General features: G+C 45.7%; 1 protein-coding gene and 1 long non-coding RNA gene across 4 annotated transcripts in view; one reads left to right on the forward strand and one right to left on the reverse strand.

The window, feature by feature from the left end:
* The window catches only part of LOC101975055 (uncharacterized), a 28,577-nt gene extending 10,379 nt beyond the window's left edge, over positions 1–18,198 (reverse strand). Inside the window, exon 1 of one of the 3 annotated variants that reach the window (XM_078037715.1) lies at positions 17,969–18,198. In XM_078037715.1, the coding sequence (XP_077893841.1) occupies positions 17,969–17,971 (3 nt within the window). In that variant the 5' untranslated portion in view covers positions 17,972–18,198. The other 2 variants (XM_078037714.1, XM_078037716.1) reach the window with 2 other exon arrangements.
* LOC144374978 (uncharacterized) overlaps positions 1–25,400 on the forward strand; it is a 100,675-nt gene that overhangs the window by 61,592 nt on the left and 13,683 nt on the right. The window lies entirely within an intron of this gene.

The raw sequence follows: 25,400 nt of genomic DNA on the forward strand, positions 1-25,400 counted from the left end.
AAGTACCACCACACCCTGTCACTCAGCACTATATTTATTAAGTGCCTTTTGGCTAACAAGGACTTTTCTAAACACTGAAGATAGAGCAATAAACAGAACATGACAAAAATAAAAAATGGTTACCCTTCATCTCCCTACTGGGGAAACAAAGAGGCAGACCCTGAGCAGGATTAACTTACTACATCAGAAACACTTAACCAAGGTAGGAAACCATCCCTGATGAATTTTGCCAAAGACAGAAAGAAAACCAGTGTGAGAGGTGAAATTTTCTGGGGGTCCAACCTTAGCAGATCCTAAAAATAGCTGAGTTTCACCTACAGAATCCTACCAGGTTCTCAGTGTAACAATCAAAGAAAAAAAAAAACCAGCTGATTCTGATACCAGAAGGGAAAAAGGCATTGAAAATTTTAATTTTTTTCATAAGTTCTTTCTTAGGAAGAAAAAAAAAATTTCCCCAAACCCTAATCAACTGAGAAATTTCTAGAACCAAAATTTCAAAGAAAGTGAAGAACCCCATTTCAACCCCCTCTAATCTTCCTGCCTCAACACCAGGAAAGTAGGAGAATCCGATTTGTCACAGTGATATTCACACCGCCACCTTCCAATACAACGATGAAAAAAATCACAAAGAATGTGGACAAGCAGGAACAGATAGCTCAAAAATGGGGGGAAAATGAATGGAGAGAAACCATTTCTGAGGACCTTCAGGCACTGAACTACCAGACAGACTTTCAGATTGAGGTTTGCTCAAAGGAGCAGAGGGGACTGCAGCGAGGGACTAAAGGACACCAGAAGGAGGACGTGCAAATACTGCACCAACAGAGTTATAAATCATCAAGGACCACACAGCCATCAAAGCACAGCGTAAATGAATCATCCCTAGATGTTCAGTTATGGATCTGAGCAAACTGAGCAGAGTGTCATGAAGATAAGATGGTGGAAACTACACAACCTGAAAAAAGGAAAGAAAACAGGACCAAGTTGAGAGACTGTCACCAGGAGACCTCTGTCATATGAATTGTTGAAAGAAGTTCTCTGGAAAGAAGCAAAATGGTAGTAACTCTGATGACGCAAAGAAAAGTTTGTTAGTGCTCTGGAGCTGGGACCTTCTGAGAAACTGGGCAACGAAGCCTCCACCTTCAAACCCTGATTCTTGCGACCAAGTCAGAAAGATTTCAAACCTGTCACTCAGAGTAACAGGAATGAGTTTACTGAAGGGATAGGGGGAAGGGAAAGGGGGCACTCAAGGGAGAGAGTGGGTCCTCTCAGAAAGGAGAGGGACAACATGCCTCTCCTGCACTCCAATTTTATTAGGGGTCCCAGGGAAGTTTCCAGAGAGTCGCGCCCAGGTCCACCACTCAACTTTTGACTGACAGAAGGATGACACCACATGTCAAGTCTCATTGCCATAGCAACTCTAAGTCACTTGGTCCGTGCTGACCAGTTCTGATTGGATTTTTTTTTTTTTTTTTTTGTACCAGGGATTGAGCCCAGGGGCACTTAATCCCAGCCCATTTTTTAAAATATATTTTTTTATTTAGACACAGGGTCTCACTGAATTACTCAGGGCTTCACTAAGTTGCTGAGGCTGGCTTTGAACTTGAGATCCTCCTGCCTCAGCGCTCCGAACTGCTGGGATTAGAGATATGTGCCACCATGCCCACCTCTAATTGGACTCTTAACCATATGTTCTTAGAGATTTTATAGTGAGGGGGAACTATCATCTCCCAGAGTTTCAGGATCTGGTCACCAAAAGTCTCCTGGGTTCCTCTCATTGACATTATCTTGGACCTGCATTTCTCCTGCAGTCAACAGGTATTTGCTGAGGAATGTGACATCTCCTGTCCACTTAAGCCAGACAGGGCTGCAGGTAAATTGCTTCTTGGAAAAGAAAGCAATGGAGGTCAGCACAGTGGGCCCATTTTATAGAATTAGTCTCTTAACTTCATGTTCCCACCGTTCATATCCGTCTGTCCCCTAACATTAGGAAAGAATTAAATGGAAATACAACAAAATCTTTCCTTTCTTTACTCTTATCCATAGGAACAGATAGATGTTTGTTCAAACCAACAGGAATATCAATATCAGACTTCGTGGTCACAGCTAATGATAGCAGTTGAACACGGGGTATGAAAAACAGAGCATACCGAGGACCAGCGCTGCCCACGAACACAGTCCAGCGGTATCCAAAGTGCACTTAAGATTTCCTGTAAACAGATTTTGATAGTCCTGGGAAATCACTAAAAATATTTAGAAAACAAGTATACTTGATGTGCTGATGGAGAAGACAACATAGAAGCAAAACGCACAGTTAAAATGAGAAGGCAGAACCTCATGGGAAATTTAAATAAAAACCTAGAACGACTAGAACAAATCAAAAACAGTTACAAAGACGACACTCATTAATACATCAATAATCACTGTAAACGTGAATCATCTGTATGCACCCGTTAAAAGAGAGTGACAGTTCAGAAAACAAGACCCAACTTCCTATTCTGCACAAGAAAAAAACATTTTATATATGAAGACCCAAGGAGGGAGAGGGCAAGGGAGACATCTTAAAGGATCAAAATTATAGTTGCATAGGAAAAATAAATTCAAGAGATTGATTATATTAAAACATGATGACTAAAAGGTTATGGAAAATAATATTCCTATAAGATAGCGCCTCGAAAAACAGAGGGAGTGCGCTCAGGAGGAGGGAGTGAATTAGCCAAACATTCGCAATGGGCCTTCCCGGGTTCATCCCCAGCATCTCCACCAAAAGGGCCTTCCTAACCACAATGGGTCCTGAAGAGGGGAGGCTAATCTTGAAATGCTGGGCCCTTTCCCATTGCAGATGAGTCCTGGAAGAAGAAAAGCGAATAGTGAAGCTCTGGGTATCATTGGGTCCCAGAGGAAGGAAGGCAAGCAGCGGACACCAAGCTGTGAGCTCTTCCCAGTGACAAGGAGTTTCGAACTTTTTATTTTTTTTATTTATTTATTTTTTAGTTGTAGTGGACACAGTACCTTTATTTTATTTATGAGGTGCTGAGGATCGAACCCAGGGCCTCACACATGCGAGACGAGCACTCTACCACTGAGCCACAGCCACGCCCCAATTTCAAACTTTTTACAACTGCCTTCCTGGGTTAAAATTTTAACCTGCACAACTAGCTCCCTGACTGTCCAAACTGCACCTCCGCAGTCTCCATTGATTAACTCACTCTCCTTGTAAACTATAAAACCCAAATGCCTTCTGTAACCAGGGGGCCATTTCCCACACCCAGAAAATGAGCCCTCCCATGCCTGATGGGTGGACTTTGCTGCAGAGTCGAGGAAAGCTTGCTGTTCAGAGGTTTGCTTCCCGTCTCCTGCCTCCATCATTGGTGGGCCTCGTGCTTACAATGAGCATAGTTAAAAAACTAGACTCCGCTGGACATGGGGTACAAGCCCGTGATCTCAGCTACTCAGGAGGCTGAAGATCACAAATTTCTGGCCAGTCTGGTAATTTAGTAAGACATGTCTCAAATAAAATTTTAAAAGCAGCTAGGGTGTAACTCATTGGTAGAGGGCTTGCCTAGCATGTGAAAGATTTTGAGTACTAAAAAATTAAAATGAATAAATAAAAATGACAAAGTTGTACTCTGGAAAATCAAGAAGGAATTAGATTTTAGGGGCTTTCATTACAAATAATGATGGGTATGAAGTTATGTATATGTCACTTTAACCTTTCCACAATGCAAATACACTTTGAAATACATATTTTATATGATACTTAATTTTCATGTATGATTTTTAAAAATGTAAATAAATATTTTTAAAATAAGATAACATACTGATACTGACATATTTAATATAAAAGTATGCACAGATATACCATTAGGGCAATAATAAAAAAGTAGAAGCTATGTTAATTTGAGATGAATCAAACTGTACCTTAAAAAAAAAAAAAGAAAGAAAGAAAGGGATAAAATAATGATACAGCCGTCAATTCTCCAGGAAGATGTAACAATTCTTAGTAGGTATTCCCTTAAACAAAGCATCAAAGTTATGAGGCAAAAACATGTAACTGAAAGGAAAATTAATATTCAAATATATCTGGAGACTTCAACACACTTCTATTGATGACAGATTAAGAAGGCAGAAAATCAGTACTGAAGTAGCTGAACTCATGAGCATCAGCTGGCAACTTCAGGTGTTTGATGTCACAGGACACTCCAACAACAGCAGAGTGCACACTTCTTCCAAGATCACATGGAATATTCAGGAACCTAGACTATGTTTTGAGCTACAAAACATTTTATCAGGGCTGGGGTTGTGGCTCAGTGGTGGAGCACTTGCCTACCAAGTGTGAGGCACTGAGTTTGATCCTCAGCACCACGTAAAAATAAAGGTATTGTGTCTACCATTTAAAAATATATTTAAAAAATTTTTATGAATGTCAATGTTGGTATCTGAGGGCAGAGCTAGATGAAATCAGGGAGACTCACCAGCAGTAACCATAGCCTATTTTCTTGCACGTGATTCCACAGAGATCTTATACTTTCTTAATTGCTAGGAGTTAAATTTATTTACTTATTATTTTTTCTTTCTTCTTCTTTTTTTTTTTTTTTTTTTTGTGGTGCTGGGATAGAACCCAGGGTCTTACAAATGCTTGGTAAGCTCTACCCCGAGCCCCAGATGTTTATATTCTTCCTTGGTATGAAATAATCTATTTCAAGAATTCTCTTTGTTTCTTCAGACCTCATTATTCTGTCCACTCAGGTTACAACTAAGAAAATCACTATTTAGCTGGGTGTAGTGGCACACACTACAGTCCCCTCTACTAGGGAGGCTAGGGCAAGGAGCATAGGGGACAAATAGATGAGGATGGTGGGAACCCGAGGTTAAGGGGTAATTCTATAAAATAGGCCCACTGTACGGACTCCCCATGTGCTTTCTTTGCCAAAAAGCAATCTGCCAGCAGCCGTACCTGGTCTGAGGAGACAAGATATGTCACATTCCTCAACAAACCGAGGCAGAGGGCAAAGGTCTGGCAATCACTGTAATAATGACTGATGGTGGTTGAGAGAGGATGATGACTGGTTCAGAAAGAGAAGATAATGGTTTGCTAAATAGCTGTGAGTTGGGGATAGGGAGTCACAGTCCCCAGCTCAAAGGGTTGCTACCAATTTCCCCTGAGCTCCTGCTCCTTCCAGACCTTAGGAAGGTATGTGGAGAAGAGAGGGTGAGGGGTGAGGGGTATCAGGTGTGGAAAATGACAAACCCCTAAATAGTGAGGCCTGGGAAAAGGGACTGAAAAACAAAATCATACATGGATAGCTTTCATCTCTCCCAAAATAAATCCTCCCCAGATGCTGACCACAGGCCCCCAGCCCCCAAATTCAAATTCCTGAGTGCACAAACTGACTCACTTACTAAATCACCTCTTACTATAACCTACATAAGCCCAGGCCCCTCCTTTGTTCAGTGGCTCATTTCTCCACCAGGAATCGGGCCCAACAGCATCACCCCATCCCTGCATCCCCTGTTCCTGTATGAAACTTTGTTCCTGAACAATAGAGCTGAACTGATTAATGAAGTATGGGACTGGACAGCTCTTTTTAAGGGAGCTATAAAAAAACAAGACACACCCACTACTGCAGAGGGCACAAATAGATGGTGCGGTGGCTCACCCTGAAATCCCAGGAGCTAGGGAGGCTGAGGCAGGAAGCCAGGCCCAGCAAAAGCAAGGTGCTAAGCAACTCAGACTTTGTCTCTATAAATAAAATTCAAAATTTTATTTTGGGGGGCTGGAGATGTGGCTCAATGGTTGAGCAGCCCTGAGTTCAATTCCTAGTACCCCCCACAAAAAGGGGGCACAAACTACACTTCAAGTAGACCAACACTGTATTTCCAGAATTTAACAGCTTGAAGAGGCACCCCCTTTCTCCACAGAAAAGCCCTCTTCACCATGGCTGATTTTAGGACTGTCAGCAAAAGAGTCCGGTGTAGATAAACTTCCTATTTTCATGTCACCCTATTTACTTGGCCACTGGCTGAGAAGATACCAGCACTCCAGGTGCTGGACACCCCTTACTAGTTTTTCACAAATGTATCCAGTATAGTACTTTGTAGAAATGTGCAAACAAGGCCTCTGGCCCTGAGCTGGGCTTCACAGAGATGTCTACATTTTTAAGATAAGTCACAAATGGGCTCCATGGTCACAGCTGGCAGGGGGAGGGAAGAAAGGGGAGAAGAAGCTCTCCCCTTCTCAGGTGTTGTCCTTGAAGGGTTAACTTGCCCAGAACAGTGACAGAAAAGCTGCTTTTCTGTGAACTTCTGCAGACTGTGAACTTCTGGGCCCCTCCCCTTACATGCTGAGTATAAAACTCTGAAACTCCCTGAACTCGGGGTTTAGGGGATTGATTGATTACAGCAAAAGCTGTGCCCTCTGAACCTGGCTGCAGCCAAATACAAATGTTTCCTGCTGTCTTGGTGCCTTGCCTCCTTTGTCCCTACAACATTTTTGGCGAGCCAGATGGGACAGAGGAGGTAGGGAAGGCTATTCTGCCTCTCTTGACTCTGGGACCCGCTTCCCTGGGGCGGTGGGGGACAGCGGTCCCCTTGGCACGCCCAGGCCACTCTTGGCCTGAAGGAGGATCGACTCACCCAGCGCTCGGGGCTGCAACCCTGAGCACAAAGGAACCCACAGGCAGCAGGAACCAGAATTAGGGTTTTGGAGCACCGCCCAGCTGAACAGGTAGGACCCGGGTCCATTTGGTTTTGTAGCCACCTGACTTCCCCTTTGAGGCCTAAGCGGGTGGAAGAGAGGTTGATCACCCTCTGTTGGGTCCCGAGTACCCTCCAAAGTGGTTGCAGCTGAGTCGGACCTGGGGAGTCGCCCGAGTAGTCTCTATTCGGGGTCTTTCTGTTTGGTTTGGAATTGTTGGAATTTGGGCGGTATAGGAATTCTGTCCTGGCCATGTCTGTGGGAAACTGTGTGAATGAGATGGACCCAACCGAGGGCCGAAGCGAGTGCAGAGTCCTGATTTGCGGTTCCGTGGCCCCTCTATACAGTCTATGGCCGAATTTCACCAACCAACATCCAGGTGAAAGCTCCAGGTCGGGGGTTGATACCGACCCGCAAGACTAAGAGGGCCCTAAGTCCCCGCGAGGGGAGCGGCCGGAGATGGACGAAGCGAGTCTTGTCCTAAGTGTGTTTTGTTCTAAGTGTGCGACACCCATGCAGGGTGGAACATGGGAGGCACACTAAGGAAACCGAGCCTTCTGAAATGTGTGTTAGAAACCTTTAGGAAGGTTTTCCTGGTAACTGGGGGGGAGACTCACTCCACAAAGGTGGCATACTCTGTGAATTAGAGTGGCTCACCCAAGATGTGGGCTGGCCACCAGAAGGATCTTTACATGACAGAGTCACTGCTGAGGTCCTTTGGTTGTTGTTGGAACCCTGAACCATTTCTCTTACATGGATTGCTGTCCAGAGATAGTGCAGAAACAGCCCCCTTGGTTGAGAGCCTGTCTAGATGGACAGTCCAAGCTGGTGTCAGCCAGGAGCACAGTGGTCTCTAAGACCCAGCGGAAAGCAGCTCAACAGAAAACCCGACTAGGAAAGACAGGAAGGGAAACAGTTTTCCCCATGAGCCAGAAGAGGACCCAGGACCAACTTTGCCAAGACACTGGCCAGCAGACTGTCCCCTAGCCCCCTTGTCCTCAGAGGCAACAAATGATGACCCCCAATACTGGCCATTCCTTCCTCTGTGATGGCCTCAGAGCCAAAGGCTTCCTAGAACCAAAGGCTCTTTCACCTCCCAAGATGAAGGTGGGAGATTTGTCCCGAGACCAGAGCCACAACTCAGATGAGAACTCTCCAGATGCCCCTGCAAGGGACTAAAGGACATACCCATGTTGACCAGAGGGAAATGTCTGAGGAGGACGAGGCAGTTTTGGGTGGCAGCCTTTCTCCTCCTCTGAGCTCATAAGCTGGAAAAATCCTCCTCCCTCCTACACAGAGGAACCCGGAACCAGGACTGATCTGATACAGCCCATTATCCAGACCAGGGATGGGGCCCCCATGAAGAAGAAGGTCTAAAGATAAAGAGATGTCAAGAAGCCCTCAGAGAAAGTCTAAAGAATAGAAAAAAGAGAACAAAACACACTGTCTGTGCCCAAGAGTTAGAAGGAATCGGAGCCAGCCCTGAGCCCCAGCTTAAGCCAAGGACATCTCAGACAATCAGAACCAAGATAAGCCTCCTGCTGCTCCAGCATCTCCCTCTCGCACCCTCGATAGCCTGAATATTTCTCTGGGCCCCACATCTGCCTAAGGCCCCTTTGCCCTATGAAACTGGCAGCAATAATCAAAAGAGATGTGCCCAACTGACTCAGAGCTAAATGTCCAGGCCACCACCGCTCCTCTCCCTGCCCAGAGGTGCCCAGGGGAGGAGGGGCACCATACAAACATTGCAGCTGCAGTGCAAGTTTGTCAGTGAAGAAATATACAGGCTCAAACAACAGGTGATCAATGCAGCCTTTGTGGGGCAGGCTCAGAGAGCCATTTGCCAAAAACTTCAATCCTAGAGGGCTTTACTGAGAAGTATGCCAGACTCAAAGACAGGCAGACCAGAAAGATAAAGAGGAGGATGATCTCCTTACAAACCCAGAGTTCACTCAAAGGGGGGCTCACTAGTACAAAGACAATGGTCCAAATGTTTATAAAGAAGAAAAAAAGAAGCGTGGCCAGACAAAAGGGGAAGCCACCAACGGCCCTGGCAGACAAGCACCCACTGCAGTGCTCAAAAGCTAAGCCTTGAACAGAGAAGGAATGAATGTTTTGGCCCCAGCCCCTCCTTTCAATTTCTTCCCACTTGCTGGGAAGTCTGTGATTGACGAATATGGCAGGGGTCCCATAGACACACACAACTGCATCTGATGCACAGGACCCAGAGCCTCAGGAGGGCTCAGCTGCTGTAAGCCTCCAAATGAACCAGGAATATGTTCATGTTAACAGCTGATAGCGGGCCATAGGGTGCTCACTCCAAAAGGATATGCCATCCTGCTCCAAACCACACACTGTGAGCCACCAGCAGGAAGGGCCACAGAGCCCCATGCACCCAGGCTTACTGAACAAAACACAAGCGGGGCAGCCGCTATATACAATTAGAGCAGGCTCCCACCTGGCAAGAGGAGAAAGCCACACAGTCAAAGAGCAACACCTAGGTGGGCACAATGTGGCTGCCACACTGGGACCTTCACGGAACCACACTGCTGCCCTCCAACCCTGGCAGACAGCCCACGGCGAGATTGACATACGTGCCTTTTATACAAATTATGTCCCAGGTCATCAGTCTCTGCTAAGATTTACGTCAGAATTAAGGGTTGGAGAATCCTAGCAGCCAAGATCCTGCACTAGGGGATTAAAAAAAAAAAAAAATTCTGCATCTGAAAGTGCCAGAGGCTCTATGTAGACCTCTCTTCCCTAAATGACAGTTCCTCCTAAGGGCTTGAGTACACCATCCTTGGGACAGCACTGGACTCTTGACTGAAAAGCCCAAATCTATCAAGAAAAAGTCAAATATTTTGGTTACCATCTGACTGAGCAACAGAACAGACCACTGAGCCTCAAAAGAAACAGGAGGATCTGCTCAATTCCAGTCCCTTCAACCTGCCATCAGACTAGAGAATTCTTGGGGGCTACTGGGTTCAGCCATATATGGATCCCCAACTTTCAGTTATGGCAAAACCCCTCTATGAAGCCACAAAGGGGGGAGAATGGGATCCTCTAATATGGGGGTCATCTAAGCAAAAGGCCTTTGAGGACATTAAACAAGCACTCACCAGTGCACCTGGATTAGGGCTCCCTGACCTCACAAAGCCTTTCTTTCTGTATGTCCATGATCAGTCTGGAGTGGCTGTGGGAGTTTTGACTCAGATGCTGGGGACATGGCACTGTCCAGTGGCCTATTTGTCCAAACAGCTGGACTCTGTAGCCCAGGGCTGGCCACCTTGTTTACAGGCCCTTGCAGCCACAGCTCTTCTGGTGTTGGAAGCTGATAAACTGGCCATGGGACAAGAACTGGTTGTCGGAGTTCCTCATTCAAATTTGACATTGTTAAAATATAAAGGACACTAGGGCTGGGGATGTGGCTCAAGCGGTAGCGCGCTCGCCTGGCATGCGTGCGACCCGGGTTCCATCCTCAGCACCACATACCAACAAAGATGTTGTGTCCGCCGAGAACTAAAAAATAAATATTAAAAATTCTCTCTCTCTCTCTCTCACTCTATCTTTAAAAAAAATAAAATAAAATATAAAGGACACTATTGGTTGACTAATTAAAAAATGGTCAAATATCAGAGCATGTTATGTGAAAACCCATGTATCTGCATTGAGGTCCTCAGAACTGTAAACCCAACAACTTTGCTGCCCATTGGACCTGGAAAACCTGATCACAAATATGTTGAGGTCATGGATGAAGGGTTCTCCAGCAGACCAGACCTAACAGACCAGCCCTCAGGGACGCTGATGCAGAGTACTTCACAGATGGAAGCAGTTTTATAAAAGATGAGGTATGTTTTGCTGGATATGCAGTGGTCACTCTGGACTCTACAGTCAAGGCAGAGCCTCTGCCTCAGAAAACTTCAGCACAAAAAGGAAGATTTATTGCTTTGACTCAAGCACCTCAGTTGACAGCAGGAGTCTGTGTGGATATTTACATAGACTCAGAATATGTGTTCACTACCCTTCATGTTCATAGGGCCTTATGTAGGCTAATTAACTCAGGAAAAAAAGGGGGGGGGACATGATGTATGGGCAAGAAATTCTTGGAACTTTTGGATGCACTGTGGGCTCCCAGGAAGGTTGTGATTATATATTGCCAAGGTCATCGAAAGGGAAACACTGTGGTTTCTCAGGGCAACCGGAGAGCTGACAGAGAGGCCAGGTTAGCTATCTGCAAGAAATGGAAAGAAAATCCAGTCCCAGGTTTAAATGCTGCCCTTCTGCCTGGCCGACTAGCTAACAGAATGAGAGCCAACATACTCCCATCATGAAAGTAAGTGATTTAAGACTGAAAAAGAAAATTTTCTCCCAGGTGGATGGTGGAGATTTTCTGAAGACTGGAATAGCCATCCTGGAGATTCTAGTCCCAGCCTTTATCAGTCAGCTTTGCAGGAAATCATGTTGGACATACAGTCAACATTTCTATGACCCCCAGCTCACAAGCAACACCTGGATGATCTGCAAACAATGTGAGGTTTTTGCTCACAACAATTCTTGTCAGGGGCCAAACCTTTCACCAGGAATCCAAACTATAGGACAAGCACCTTTTGAAGACTTGGAAGTAAACTTCATTGAACTACCATGCTCACGGGGCTATAAATAACTTTTGGTTTTTGGGTGTTCCCACTCTGACTGGGTGGACGCCTTTCCCACCCGCACTGAAAAGGCTAGAGAGAGACTAGGATGCTTCTCTGTGAAATTATTCCCAGATTTGGTGTCCCAATAATTATTGGCTCAGACAATGGGCCAGCTTTTGGGCAGAAGTGATAGGATTACTGACCAAGGGTTTAAATATCAGATGAAAGTTATGTACTGCCTATAGGCTGCAGAGTTCTGGTTAAGTTCAAAGGACGAACAGGACTTTAAGGCTCAATTGGGTGAGCTGTGTCAGGAGACTCACTTACATTGTGATGAACTCCTCCCTATTACACTGCTGAGGATTAGATCCACTCCCACTGGGAGGACTGGATTCTTTTCTTTTGAGATAATATATGGGAGCCCACCCCTTATTAGGGGACTACAGGGAGACTTAAGAGAGATAGGAAAATTAACCCTGAGTTGACAGCTTCAGGTCTTAGGGAAAACTTTACAGGTTCTCAACCAATGGGTTAGAGAAAGATTGTCAGTGAATTTGACCCAGGTGCACACTCCTTCAAGCCTGAAGATAGAGTCTGGGTCAAAGAATAAAATATTCAGCCCCTAAACTTCTTTGGAGGGGCCCTTTCAATGTTATTTTATCCACCTCAACTGCAGTAAAGTTTGCAGAGATAGGTCCCTGGATTCACTACACCAGACTCATGCCTGCAGCTGCAGACTGGGAGTGCTCTCCAGATGCTGCTACACCCTTGAAGCTGACCATCCTGAAGAAAAGGAGCACCGAAGAAGCTTGATGATCAGAAGGACAACAGCCCTGCTCCAGTCACTCCGGAAGCTGACTGGTCTACGCACAGCCGAAGCTTGAGGAGACTACAACCCTGTTTCAGCCACACAGGAGGGACTGGCTGATCAATGCACGATGAAAGATAAACTTCCCACCAGGACTAATGAACTCCTTCAACCTCTGAGATCTTATACTGTAATGCATTGCCACCCCTTGCTTCTAGACATATACACAGTTCTCTGGTTTTTGCTATTGGTTTGATAACAGTAACTCCTACTGACTGGACTCTGGGTAACAAAATTTCACTTATATTTTTTATCTTGCTTATATAAGCTTTCTAGGATTTGTTTGGTGTTATTAGTTTGGCTTTGTTAATTCATGCTGTTTAACTTATGCTAACCAAAATGTTAGTCTATTATTTAGGGTTTCCTTTGATAACCATAAGGGATTCTGCCCTTCTCCTATTCCAACCATGGAGATCATGTGAACCATGTGTCAAGACAATCCACTATAACCAAGAGGTGGTAAAACATATATTTAGGACCTGTCCCACCAGAGGAATGCTATAGATGGATGACTGTTTGGAAAGGAAAAAGAGGTCCATTGGAAAGAAACTTGATTTAGGAGGTCACCAATCTTGGGGTGAAGGTAACTGGCCACCCAAGAGGATTATTGCCACTTATGGTCCCGCTACCTGGGCACAAAATGGCAGTTGAAATTATAAAACTCCTATTGACATGTTAAACAGAATTATTCACTTACAAGCTGTACTAGAAATTATTATTAATCAGACTGCCACAGCCTTTGACCTCCTAGCCACACAACAGACCAGATGCAAGGGGCTAACTATCAAAACCGCTTGGCATTAGATTACCTACTGGTTGAGGAAAAAAAAAATATGTGTAGAGTTCAACAGCTCAGATTGTTGCATCCAAATGGATGACAATAGACAAACAGTTAAGGATATAGCCAACAACACAAGAGAACTAGCACATGTCCTAGTTCATACCTAGAAAGGCATTAAAGTTTGGGTCCCAAACATGCTTTTGGGAGATGATTTTCAACTCTTGGTAGATTTAAAAGCTTAACTGGTGTAATGGGATTCTGTTAACCTGTTCATTGCTCCCATGTTTGGCTCCACTGTGCATTAAAACTATTGGGTCCACTGTAGAAGCTGCTGTTGAAAGGATGACAACAACTAAGGTTTTGACATTGTATAAGATTTTAAGCCAAAATAATGGTAATGATGCTCTTAAGTATAAAGGATTAAATTATGGGGAGTATCATTAAAGGGGAGAATTGAAGTGGCCACCCCCTTTCTCCACAGAAAAGCCCTCTTCACCATGGCTGATTTTAGGACTGGCAGCAAAAGAGTCCAATGTAGATAAACTTCCTATTTTCATGTCGCCCTGTTTACTTGGCCACTGGCCGGGAAGATACCAGCACTCTAGGTGCTGGACACCCCCTTACTAGTTTTTCACAAACGTATCCAGTATAGTACTTTGTAGAAATGTGCAAACAAGGCCTGAGCTGGGCTTCACAGAGATGTCTACATTTTTAAGATAAGTTACAAATGGGCTCCATGGTAACAGCTGGCAGGGGGTGGAAAGAAAGGGGAAAAGAAGCTCTCCCCTTCTCAGGTGTTGTCTTTGAAGGGTTAACTTGCCTAGAACAGTGAAAGAAAAAGCTACTTTTCTGTGAACTTCTGCAGACTGTGAACTTCTAAGCCCCTCCCCTTATATGCTGGATATAAAACACTGAAACTCCCTGAACTTGGGGTTGAGGGGATTGATTGATTATGTTGGGTGCAGAGCAGGCTGAACTGTGTTGTCTCCAGGGCAGGCTGAACAGATGTTGGCTGCAAGATAGCCCATGCACTCAAACCCCCATCTATCTGGTCCTTTATCACCTATTTGCCTCAAGTCTGAATATTCAACCCTTCTCAAGGCTGAACACTTAACCCCCACCTTGGGCCAACAAGGCAGCTTGCAGACCCAGAGGCCCCATTAGATTTGGGCTATAAAACCTTCCTCCTGCCAGGCCCCCTGTCTCTTGCTCTCTCCGTCTTTCTTGTGCGCGCTCTCTGTCTCTCTCTTGCTCTTGCTCTCTCCCTCTTCATCTCCTCTCCTCTTCTCTTCTCTTCTCTCTCTCTCTCTCTCTCTCTCTCTCTCTCTCTCCCTCTCCTTCTTTCCTTCTTTCTTTTCTCTCTGTTGCACTGCTGCAATAAAGATCTTTTGGTTGCTCTGAGTGTTGTGGTCACTTTTCTTTCAGATTACACAAAGGCTGTACCCTCTGAACCTGGCTGCAGCCAAATAAAACTGTTTCCTGCTGTCTTCGGTGCCTTGCCTCGTTTGTCCCAACAACAAGCTATAACTGCTGAGTTGACCCAAGAGTTTAATCCTGATAAATAGTGATGATTAAGGAACTCTCACTTCTCAAAGATTTTTGATCTAGCACAAAGAAAACTCTTCCCATTAGTTAGATGATTCTCCTTCCTTTTAAACTATAAAAACCAGACACACACTTCTAGCTAAAACAAAATATTTATTGTAATCTCGGGAGAAGGGGGCAGGGAGAAAATTTATTGTAATCTCAAACTTATGCTCTTGACATAAGTGATTTCATTTTCTGATCTTACCCTAGGGAGATACCCCACCCTTAGTGTTCCCTACCCCACTCTTAATGTTCCCTTCTAAGTCAAAGAGTTATCTACCATCTACACAAGCCATCCAGAGAAAAGCCACAAACCCACCCATATCCTGCTAGACAAAACTTAAAAAGTTCCCAGGTAGACCTGAGGCGCCAACTTCTGGGCCCAAGCAAGCAATCAATACTGCAGGCTTTGCTCTTTGATCCTGGCTATAAACCACAGCCTGAAGCAGTTATGGAAACTAATATTCTTAGGACATGGGGGGGGGGGAGACAGGTGGGGCTCCAGAGGAAGGAGGGAAATTAGCCCAACACTAAGCCTCTCCCAGTAAATCCTTTTCCAGGAACAATGCACCCTGAGGGAATGAGACAGACTCTGAACAATGGGCCCTAAATTTTGGTCTTCTCCTATTGTCAATTAGCCCAGAATTCCCCCACAGTAAAGAACAAACATCTGGGGAACAATGAATCAATCCCAGAGGAAGAAGAAAAGCAATGGGTGAGATTTGGGATTTGAGTTTTCATCACTAGGGATCAGAGCTCCTATCTCCTCCCTGTAGAAATGAGTTTCAAACTTTTTATACCTGCCTTGCTGAGTTAAACTTTTAACCTGCACAACTAGTTCCCTGACTGTCCCATCCGCATGTCAGCAGTTTCCAACGATTAAACCATCCTCATTGTACCCGATAAAATTCAATTCTAACCAGAAATGAGCCCCTTGGGTGCCTGGTTGAGTCCGGAATAAACACACAGCTTCGCAGAACCTATGGAGTCTGCATTGCTCACTTTGCGATTATGCTGCCTTTGGTGTCTGACCCTTTTTTCCCTGGGAAATTGAATAAAACTTTGCTTTGCACTTAGACTCTGTAAAATCTTTCACACTCCACAAACGGGGCGCCATTTAACTAAATCTAACACTTATTAAGCAAGCTTTTCTGAACTGTCTTTCCTCTTGGTCTGTGATCTTTGACCCACCCTCAGCCTCAGCAAGGTCACTCTAAAAGCAGGCTGACTTCAGAGGGAAACTGGATAGAGTATCTAGGGTCTAAGGTCACCACCCCCTGCTCCATTCCTGTCCTACCCTGTTTCTACTCCTGTTTGCTCCTCCCTACAAAAGCAGAAATTCTTGAAGAACCCAGCCTAAATCCATTTTAAGATTGGGAGTGAAAGGAAAGTGACCATGACTCTTGGAGCAAGAGATCTTTATTGTGGTGGTGTCTGATCAATGAGAAGAGAAGAGAGAAAGAGAGAGCGGGGAAGGAGAGAAGAGAGAGAGGGAGACAGCAAAGCGAGAGAGAGGTGGTCTTACATCCCTTTTGCTGTGTGTTTAAATCTAACAGTGTCTCTGGGTATGCAAGCTGCTCTGTTGGCATACAGGGATTGGGTCACACAGTACTTGCCTAGGATGTCATCTTCTGCCTTCAGACAGACCAGGCAGGGGCCAGTTATGGGTGGGGGTTGAGTGTTCAGCCTTGAGGCAAACAAGCGATAAGGAACCAGATGGGTGGGGGTGCAGTGTTCAGCCCACTCTGCAGCTAACATTTATTCAGCCTGTCTTGCAGCTCACAAGGAGCCATCTCACAAGGTCATGAAAAAGTTCATTTCTGTTTTACTGTAAAATATAAGATTTCTATTTGGCCTGACCATATTTTGATACTAGTTTGGAATTCCTGCCCGTGCTTTGAGCTCGCCCATGCCAGGCTCTCCCCAACCAAATAACAACCCTCCCTGAAAACTCAGTGGCTCCTCATTAATTCTGATGTTGGAATCTGAATTTGCTCCCTACCTTGAAATGTTAAGGAGTGTAGATCATTAATCTGCTATCTGCCCTTGCATTGCGCTTGCCAGAACCCTGTAGCTCCAAGTTCCCAAGACACCCACCTTTGTAACCAATTGTGCTATAATAAAAACCCTGCTCTTATGCCAGACTGACTTTTGGGTGAGGCAGCTGATCAGCCTCTTTATTTTGGTTTAAAGTTCTTTGTCTGATCATGGAGATCCCTGCAGGTCCAGGGGTTGGGGCTTCCCCTTGTTATGGACCAGGCTATATGGGCAATGACCAAACAGACTCCATTTTACCCTGAGACTCCATATCATGTAAGAAATGCTTCTGCCATGGGAAAGCCCCACCTCGGTACCCATTAACAGTTACATACATGGCAATGAAAAATGGCAATTCTTATACAATGCAAAATTGTTCTCTCTTTGGGTCCCATGTTTCTTGGGCAATGACTGTCTAGACTTTAGCAACCATTCTCTAACTTGTACCCAACTAGGGTCATTTTGACCCACTTCCCTTCTTCTTGCTTTCTGCTATGCCAACCTGGAAAGTCCCATGGGAAATATCAATGTACACACACTGCATTGTCCCGCTAACTGCCCAATTCAGCTTCTGTACCTGCTTGCTCACAACTCTGTCAACCTCGATGTGGGTTTTGCAGTTTTTGCCTTTAAATATCCTAAAATGCTCAGCCGGTGACTGTTCCTTGAAGAGACAGTTAGGGGTCTTGCCTGGAGCAGTCACCAGCCTAACGGCTACAAGACACTTCAATTTGGACAAAACTGGGACTTGGTGTGTTTTCTGAGCGACCTGCCCCACAACACCCTACTGCCATACGCCTTCCAAATAAAGTCAAGTCCCACCTCAAACAGCATTTCGTTTATTTAAAACGATGACTAGAAAAAAAATCAGAGGACGGTAACAGTCATGTTAGGAAGGCTCACGGGATGTGGAACGTCCACACGCCCATCCCCTTTGCAAACAGTTTGGCAAAGTAGGAAATGCAGGCGCCCTGGGCTGGGGGCTGGGGGCAGGTCGTAGAGTTTGGACGAAGCTTACCTTGAACCTGCAAGATCAAGAGTCGCGGTCCCACGGGCCATCCCGCCGGCGCCCAGCCTGGGGAGACACGGGGCAGAGCAGCCCAGAGGAGGCTGCAGGACCCGCCTGCAACGCGACCGACGCCGCGACCCGCCTGCCCGCCCCGCAGCACCCGGCGAGCGGGGGCCAAGCGGCTCCAGCGGAGGACTCTGGCTGCAGCCCCAGGGCTGCCACCAGGAGGCTGGGTCCCGTCACAGTCGGTTTCAGGTGGAACTGCATTTTCCTCCCTTAACAGCCTCAAGGTGGTCCTGAGCTTGGGCTCACTGGCCTCAGCCCTTTGTCCCACACCCCACTCCAGGTGACTGACCATCTCAATCTGGCCAGCACTCTCACCATCTCCTGACTCCTGCAGTGTCCAGGTGTCTTCCCTGTGGCTTCCGACGGAAGTGGAGGTCAAGGAGCAATCGGAGGTGAACCACCAGGGGCTCAGCAATGAGCAGGGATCCCGCAGGTGGCAGCGCCAGACAGCACCACCTTTGCACCACTCCGAGCTTGGGCAGCCTCACACTGGCGCTGCTCCTGGAACTCTCCCAGCAGCCTGAAGCAGCGTCTGATTGGCTGTGGTGCAGGGCCCGCCCCCCTGGAGCCTGAGTGACAGAAGGGATCGCCTATCTGTCTCAGTAACGGCAGGATTCCAGCAGGAGCACTTTACAGCCCAGATTCCCTCCCCTGGGGGACGTTTGCATTTGAGGACTTCCTCCTAGTGGTCACCTGTTTCTTCCTCCTGTTAAAGGGGACCGCTAAGCCTGTGAGCATAACTGAAAGAACCTACAAGGCTCCTGTCGGAGAAAAATGCCCCTTTATTGAGGAACAGCTCTGCATATTTACAGAGCCAGGGGTGGTTTGACAGTTATGACAGTTTAACGGTTAACCGGTCTGACAGTTGGCACAGGGTGCTTTGTGTCTGGTGAGTTAGGATCATGTGAATCAGCAGGGCTCACCATTGGGCGTCTCTTCTGGGGGTGGGGAAGTTAGTCTTTGGAGCAGGTGACTCCCCAAAATAACTATGGGTTAATTTAGAAGCCAAGTCAAAGGATCCCATTCTGCCCAGAGCCTCACCCTGCTCCTCCCCCTTCCCGCAAGAGCCCACTTACATAGAAGCTGGCACCCCCACCCACCTGCACCCTAATCATAATGCTCACAGACCTTAACCTACTTTCTGAGTATGTACGGGGGCTGCCAGTTCTGACAACTTGGTGGCAATATGTTTGCTCCTCCTGCCCCCTCCCCTTGGTGGTCCTTTAGGGAGAGTCGCCTCCAAACCTTTATTTACCTGGCTAGGGACTGTCTCCCACCCTTAGAGACTGATGCTCTGTGGGAGAACAGATTTCCTGGCTTGTGTCTTGGGAATTTAAGGATGAAAAAAAATAACACAATCCAGGGGCTTTTCTCAGCATCATGCAAGTAAGGAAGTTACAGAAGCTTTAAAAAAAAAAAAAAGGCATTTAGCTTAATTGCATCTCCAGTCCCAACAAGTGTTAGATAACTGCATCCTGAGTTTTAGCTGAGCGCGGGTGATAATCTATTTTAAAGTCATGTAGACCCATAAATGTACTTAAACCCACGATGTAGCTCACCAGGACCACCACTGTATCCTGAATTGATTGCATTCTGTGGGGTACAAAGTACAGCAAAACAGTTTTCATTTCAGTTTCTCAGAAACAGCTCTTGTAATAGTTTCCAGAGAAGGCAGCAAAATGGAGTCTTAGGCGCCTCTGTGACAGTTGTTGCTTTATAATTGTCTTATCTCACTTACCAAAATCTTATATCTGTGATCCATATTTTTTTTTACTAATCTATAACCTCTAACTTACACTCTTACTGATTTTATTGATTACTTTACACCACAACAGTTCTTGAGGTTTTGAAGCTTACTCTCCACCTGCAATCGCAAAGGCTAAAGGCCCCCCATGCATAACCTAGATTCTGACTTAAAGTTGACTCCAAAGAAATCTGCTGCTTTCTCTCTTCGCAGAGGCAGCCCGTCAGATTCCTGACAATAGACGTGCTTCTGCTTGGCCTTGGTGTGTCCAAGGCATCAGTCCTGAGTCCAGTTTCCTTTCAGATCACTGTTAGGTCGGTGGCAGCCTGAGTGGAAAAGAAACATCAATCAGGCGCCAACAGAAAGGCCTATCAATCAGCGGGATCTCCTGACTAAGGCCTGTCAATCATCAGGACCCCCTGGCCAATCCTGGAGTTCAGCCAAGCCCCCCCCCCCACACCAACTCCAGCAGGACAAGGGACTCCAAAAACACCTTTTCCTGTCCCAAGCCCTTCCCTTCCTGCTGTAAGCCCCATAAAAGTCCAGTTCCGTGGAGCTTCCACGCAGTGTCTCCTCAGACCCTTCTCCTGTCCACTCGGTCGCCTGGGAGTGGCCTTTTCAAATCTGCCTCCTTTGGTCGCTGCCCGCCAGGCCTGATCTTACAATCACAATCAGGAATTCCAGACTCAAGTGTCCCCTGGAGACACAGCATGAAGGCAGGAAAGGAGAGGTGCCTGGGGCAGGCCCGGCTTCCTGCTGGATGGCTCCCTGGTGAAGAGGAAAGTGTAGGGGAAGAACCGGAGGAAGCAAAGAGGGAGCGAGGATGTGTGCTCATGCACCCAAAGTGTTAAGTTTTGCTGTGCTTAGCTAAACAATGGGGTTCTGTGAGAACTATGAACTCTTTGAACTGTGTCCTTGTGAAGCCAGATTTAAAGTTAGGTAGTCAGTGTAGTTAGGTAAATCGGGTCTAATACCAAGTGAAATCTAAAATGGAGGCCATGCTGGGAATGACTCAGGGAAAACACAGGACAATTCATGGAATGTTAATGAAGTCCCGAAAAGGCCCTAGGCCAAAGTCCACCTCAAAGAAGTGTTAACCAACAGCCCCAACAGATTTGGAGATAGCCCATCCCAGAGAAGTGATAATCCCATCCCAAAAGGTGATAATTAGGTCCACCTGTGTCCTAACCCTTCCCCCTTGCATTCCATCATCAAAACTATAAAAAGGGGAAACAACCACACTTCCACGGATTCCACCTCTTGGGTCCCCTTCTTCCTTCAGGAGAAGTCTTTTCTGCTGTCCTTTAATAAACTTCTAATTTCTACTCTGACCTTGCCTTGGCGTGTGCTTTTCTGGTGTTATTCTTCAACATTGGGGCAGTGGTATCACTTGTTGCTGTCTTAAAAAGATAAAAGAATGTTCTGCTGTAAGGGTCCGGAGGAGCGTCGGAGGGAGAGACCACACAAGAGACCAGCTTCATGCAATTGCAGGGGGAAGTTTTATTGAAGCAGCATGCTGGGGCTCAAGGCTCACTCAGGAAGGGAGAGCAGCCCAGAGCCCAGAGCAGAGGTCAAGCAGAGCTTAAGTACACTTTTTGGAGAGGGTGGGGGGCTTTGCATACATCAGAACAAATCATCTTGAGGTGCGGGAAAATTGAACAACAACCCTGAGCCATGATTAGTACATTTATTGGTGGGAACAGTCTGGGCAGCCTGGATGCTTACGTCTGAGCTATTTGGAGCCCTTAGCTAATAAACAACCAGGGAATCAATGGAAATATTTACTGGGCAGTTCAGGTATTGTTCTAACAGCTACAGAGATTACAGGTTCCGGGGGTAGCAGAGGAATTTTAACAATACCTGGCCTATTATTATTATTTTTAGCCCAAGCCTTTCAATTTAGAAACCTTACAATCCCCAGTCTTTTACACTTTAACTCAGACTCTTGCAGCTTAGAGTCAGCTTAGAAATTTTACCTTTACACTGCCAAGTTTAAAATCTATAATGATATATATGTGTGCGTGTGTGTGTGCACTTGCCAGGAAATAACTTCAAGTCAGATAATAAGAAGTACGAGTACTGTGACCATGAACAAAGTTATTCTGAGAATGTTTCTCCATGCTTGAAAAGATTAAGCTGCCGAGAGGATGTGTTTCTTTTTTGCTGTATAAAAGAAGAAGGGAAAAAATAAAGAGGTGCTCATTTCTACTGTGTGTGTGTGTGTGTGTGTGTCTGTGTGTGTCTTTCAGCATCTCTGCTGTAACAGGAATTACAGTGGATTCTGACATGAGAGGGGGGCTCAACAGTAACAGGTTTATTTGGGACAAAACTGAAGCCAGAATTAGACAGGCAGCAGGTATAGATAGGTAAATTGAGTCAGGTCAGATCAAGGAGGACAATTTGAGCCTGGGAGGTTGAAATGCCTTCAGAGTTCTTCCTCCACCCTATCAAGATAACCTGCCCCCACTCCAACCTGTTGCTAAGGTAACCTGTTCCAGGAATTGCCTCTCCCTACAGGGGGTTATAAACTTAATGAATGTGTTCCAGGCTGCTCCATCCTGCCCTCCACCCTTCCCCTGTCCTCCTGCTTCTCACCTTTCAGCCATCCCACTGAGCATCTCCTGAGGTATACAGGAAGGAGAAAAATAAGGGGAAGAGAGAACAGAGGAAGCCTAGGATTATAAAAAAGCAAAACACCCCTCACTTGTTGGAATACCAGATACCAGCTATGGCCCCCTTCTCCCTCCTGGGAAAAGTCCATGCTACTTACCCCTTTCTAAATAAACCCTGCTTTATATATTTCCTTCTCTAATGTTACACTTCAACATGTGAGGGAGAGCACTCACCAGCAACCACCAGTATCAAAAACTGTGTGTGGGGGGGTCCCAATGAGACTGAAGCCTGCCTTCTGACTCAGAGCCGTTGCTAGGGAGTTGTCAGGAAAGGGTTCTTGTGATTGTCACATCATTATTTGTGATGTCACTGTTCATATCAAACAAGGTGTTTCTCATCATTTTAGTACCAAATAACAATTCCACTGTCTGGGGTTTATTAGGTCAGGCTGACTGTGGTTGTGGGTCAGAATACCTGTGAGATGACTATTGTTCCAAGATGGAGGATATGTTTCAAAAACGGCATTGCCCACACCAAGTTCTCCCTATCAGAAGGGACACCTAAGGATTTAACTCTGGAAGTTCGTCATTCCCTGGAGTCCCTCCTCAGTGTGGAAACTCTCTCAATGCCTTACTATTCACCAGAGAGACACTACTGTAAGAGTAAAAGAAATTGAAGTTAAAGTGTAAAAGACCGGGCATTGTAAATTTCCAAGCTGCAAAAAAAAGTGAAGGACCAGGTATTGTTAAATTCCTGTGTTAGGACAATACCCGAACTGCCCAGTAAATATTCCTCCTGATCCTCTGGCTGTTTAATAACTAAGGGCTCTGAGTAGCCTGGCACGTAGGCATCCAGGCCCCAAAACCAATCAGTTTGAATGTGTACCCCGCTTAGAAGTGACCAATCACCCCTGCCCAGCCTGTTCCTGCCAATGAATGTACTAATCAAGTCTAAGAATTATTGTTTGATTTTCCCTCGGTGTATGGTGATTTGTTAAAGGAGACTATGATGTGTATGCAAAGCCCCCGCCCTCCCCAAAAAGTGTATTTAAGCATTGTTCAACCCCTGCTCTGGGCTCTGGGCTGCTCTCTCTTCTCGAGTGGGCTCTGAGCCCCAGCATGCTGGTTCAATAAATCCCCTTCTGCCAATTGCATGAGTGGTCTCTTGGTGGTCTCTTTCTCCGACGCTTCGCCAGACCCTTACAGTACCACATGGATTTACTTTAAGGTTCTTGCCAAATAAATTGTGAAATGTGAAAGAAAAGTGACCACAACACTTGGAGCAACCAAAAGATCTTTATTGCAGCAGTGCAACTGAAAGACCCCCGTTTCCCTGTCCAAGGAGAATCACACGAAACACTGGCTGCAAAAGCAAGAGGTTTGTTTATTGAGACACAGGCGCCTGCGGGTGCCCAGCAGAACTTCAGCCGGAGCTTTGGTGAGCTGGCACACCGGGCTTGGGGATGCAGAGATTTTTATAGGGTAAAGGGGCAATTTTCGCGTGCGGTAAACAATAGGTTTCTTTTTTTTTTTTTTCTTATTGGTTGTTCAAAACATTACATAGCTCTTGACATATCATATTTCATACATTTGATTCAAGTGGGTTATGAACTCCCATTTTTACTCTGTATACAGATTGCAGAATAGTTAATTTTAAACCCAGCATATAGATTACCTAAAGGGCAAAGTTGTTTTTCACTGTATGCTACTGAAAAAGAACCACATAAAAGCTACATATTTGCACTCTGGTCCTCCTGTTCCTGCTCATTCAGGCATGCCTTGAGACCTGGTTCTTTGTCCTTTCTCAACCGGTTACACCTAACTGATTATCTGAAAAACACCTCTGGTGCCTGCTAGGTTTGTGACATGCCTCGGTAGTTTTGCAACTAGGCCTGAGGTTGTTGGTCTGGGGTCTTTCACAACAAAGAGAAAGGAAAGAAGGAAAGAAGGAGAGAGAGAGAAAAGAGAAGAGACCAAGAGAGAGAGAGCAAGAGCAAGAGACAGAGAGTGCATGCCAAGAAAGATAAAGAGCAAGAGAGAGAGAGCAAGAGAGTGGGGGTGCCTGGCAGGAGGGAGGTTTTATAGCCCAAATCTAATGGGGCCACTGGGTCTGCAAGCTGCCTTGTTGGCCCAAGGGGGGGTTAAATGTTCAGTCTTGAGCGGGGTTGAATGTTCAGACTTGAGACAAACAGGTGATAAAGGACCAGATAGAGGGGGGTTTGAGTGCGTGGGCTATCTTGCAGCCAACATCTGTTCAGCCTGCCCTTCAGACAACACAGTTCAGCCTGCTCTGCACCCAACAAAATGTGTGAACCCTTTCTCCAGGAGACTTTCATCATATAATCAGCATCTCTAGGCATGCCAAAACAAAATCACTGTTCAGGAAAGTCGGGACAACCAGTAACCACTCCAGAAAGACTAGAAGCCCCAATTACATCTGCATGAGGCTCTGCAGCTTCTCACGGGCAACACTCCTTCTGCAGGTGTTCTGAGCAGCTTATCAGCCACCTGTGGAGGGCAGCTGCCCAGGAAGCACCAAGAGGAACTTCATTCCCCTCCCTTAGCAGGCTCAAGAGGGTCTTCAGCTTGGACTGGGGGGGAGGGGGCCCTGGGGGGGAGGGGCCTCCTCCCTTTGTTTCCCTGCCCCACTATTTATTCACCTGCTTCACACTAATATCCATGAGTTAGAGATGCTGCATTAAGTGAGACAAAGATGCTGAATCCAAATATTTCAATTGAAAACAACAACAAAAAAATTACCTGCTGTACCTCTCAGTTTACTTGTAAAGTGAATAGAGAAACCTGAGGATATTTCATGTGGTTTTAAAAATTTGCAAATAATCATTGCATCGAGAATGCAAAGATTTCAGCAAATTAGTCACTTTCTATACCAGTTCACATAAATGATCAAATGTGAACTCTTTTTTCCACTGCTTCTGCAGTCCCTAACATTCCAAGCTGATGGTCATCACCGGGGACTTTGTGACAAAATGGCCCCAGGTTGACTACCCCTCAGACACATCCTCTGATTTGAATTATCTTTTTGAAATGTCTAAGGGGATAAGTGGTGATATTTTGGATGAGTACCAAGGACATCTTCTTCCCTGCTCTTCTCTGCAACCTGTCATATCACCTGCTCATTGAAGTCACACATCAGATGTTATGGGTCATGGATTAGTCCAGAGATTGTAACTCAAGAGCTTCTGTTACTTTAATATCTCTGGAATGATAAATTGTCTTCTAAATTCTAGTGAGATATTTGGGAACCCCTAAGTAGCTTCAGGATGGCGAATGGTCAGGTCACCAGAAAGACCAAGGCATGCTTAAAGGGTAGACAAATTTTTAATTATTTTGATTTATAATTG

The sequence above is a fragment of the Ictidomys tridecemlineatus genome, chromosome 2, assembly GCF_052094955.1.
Source record: "Ictidomys tridecemlineatus isolate mIctTri1 chromosome 2, mIctTri1.hap1, whole genome shotgun sequence".
NCBI lineage: Eukaryota > Metazoa > Chordata > Mammalia > Rodentia > Sciuridae > Ictidomys > Ictidomys tridecemlineatus.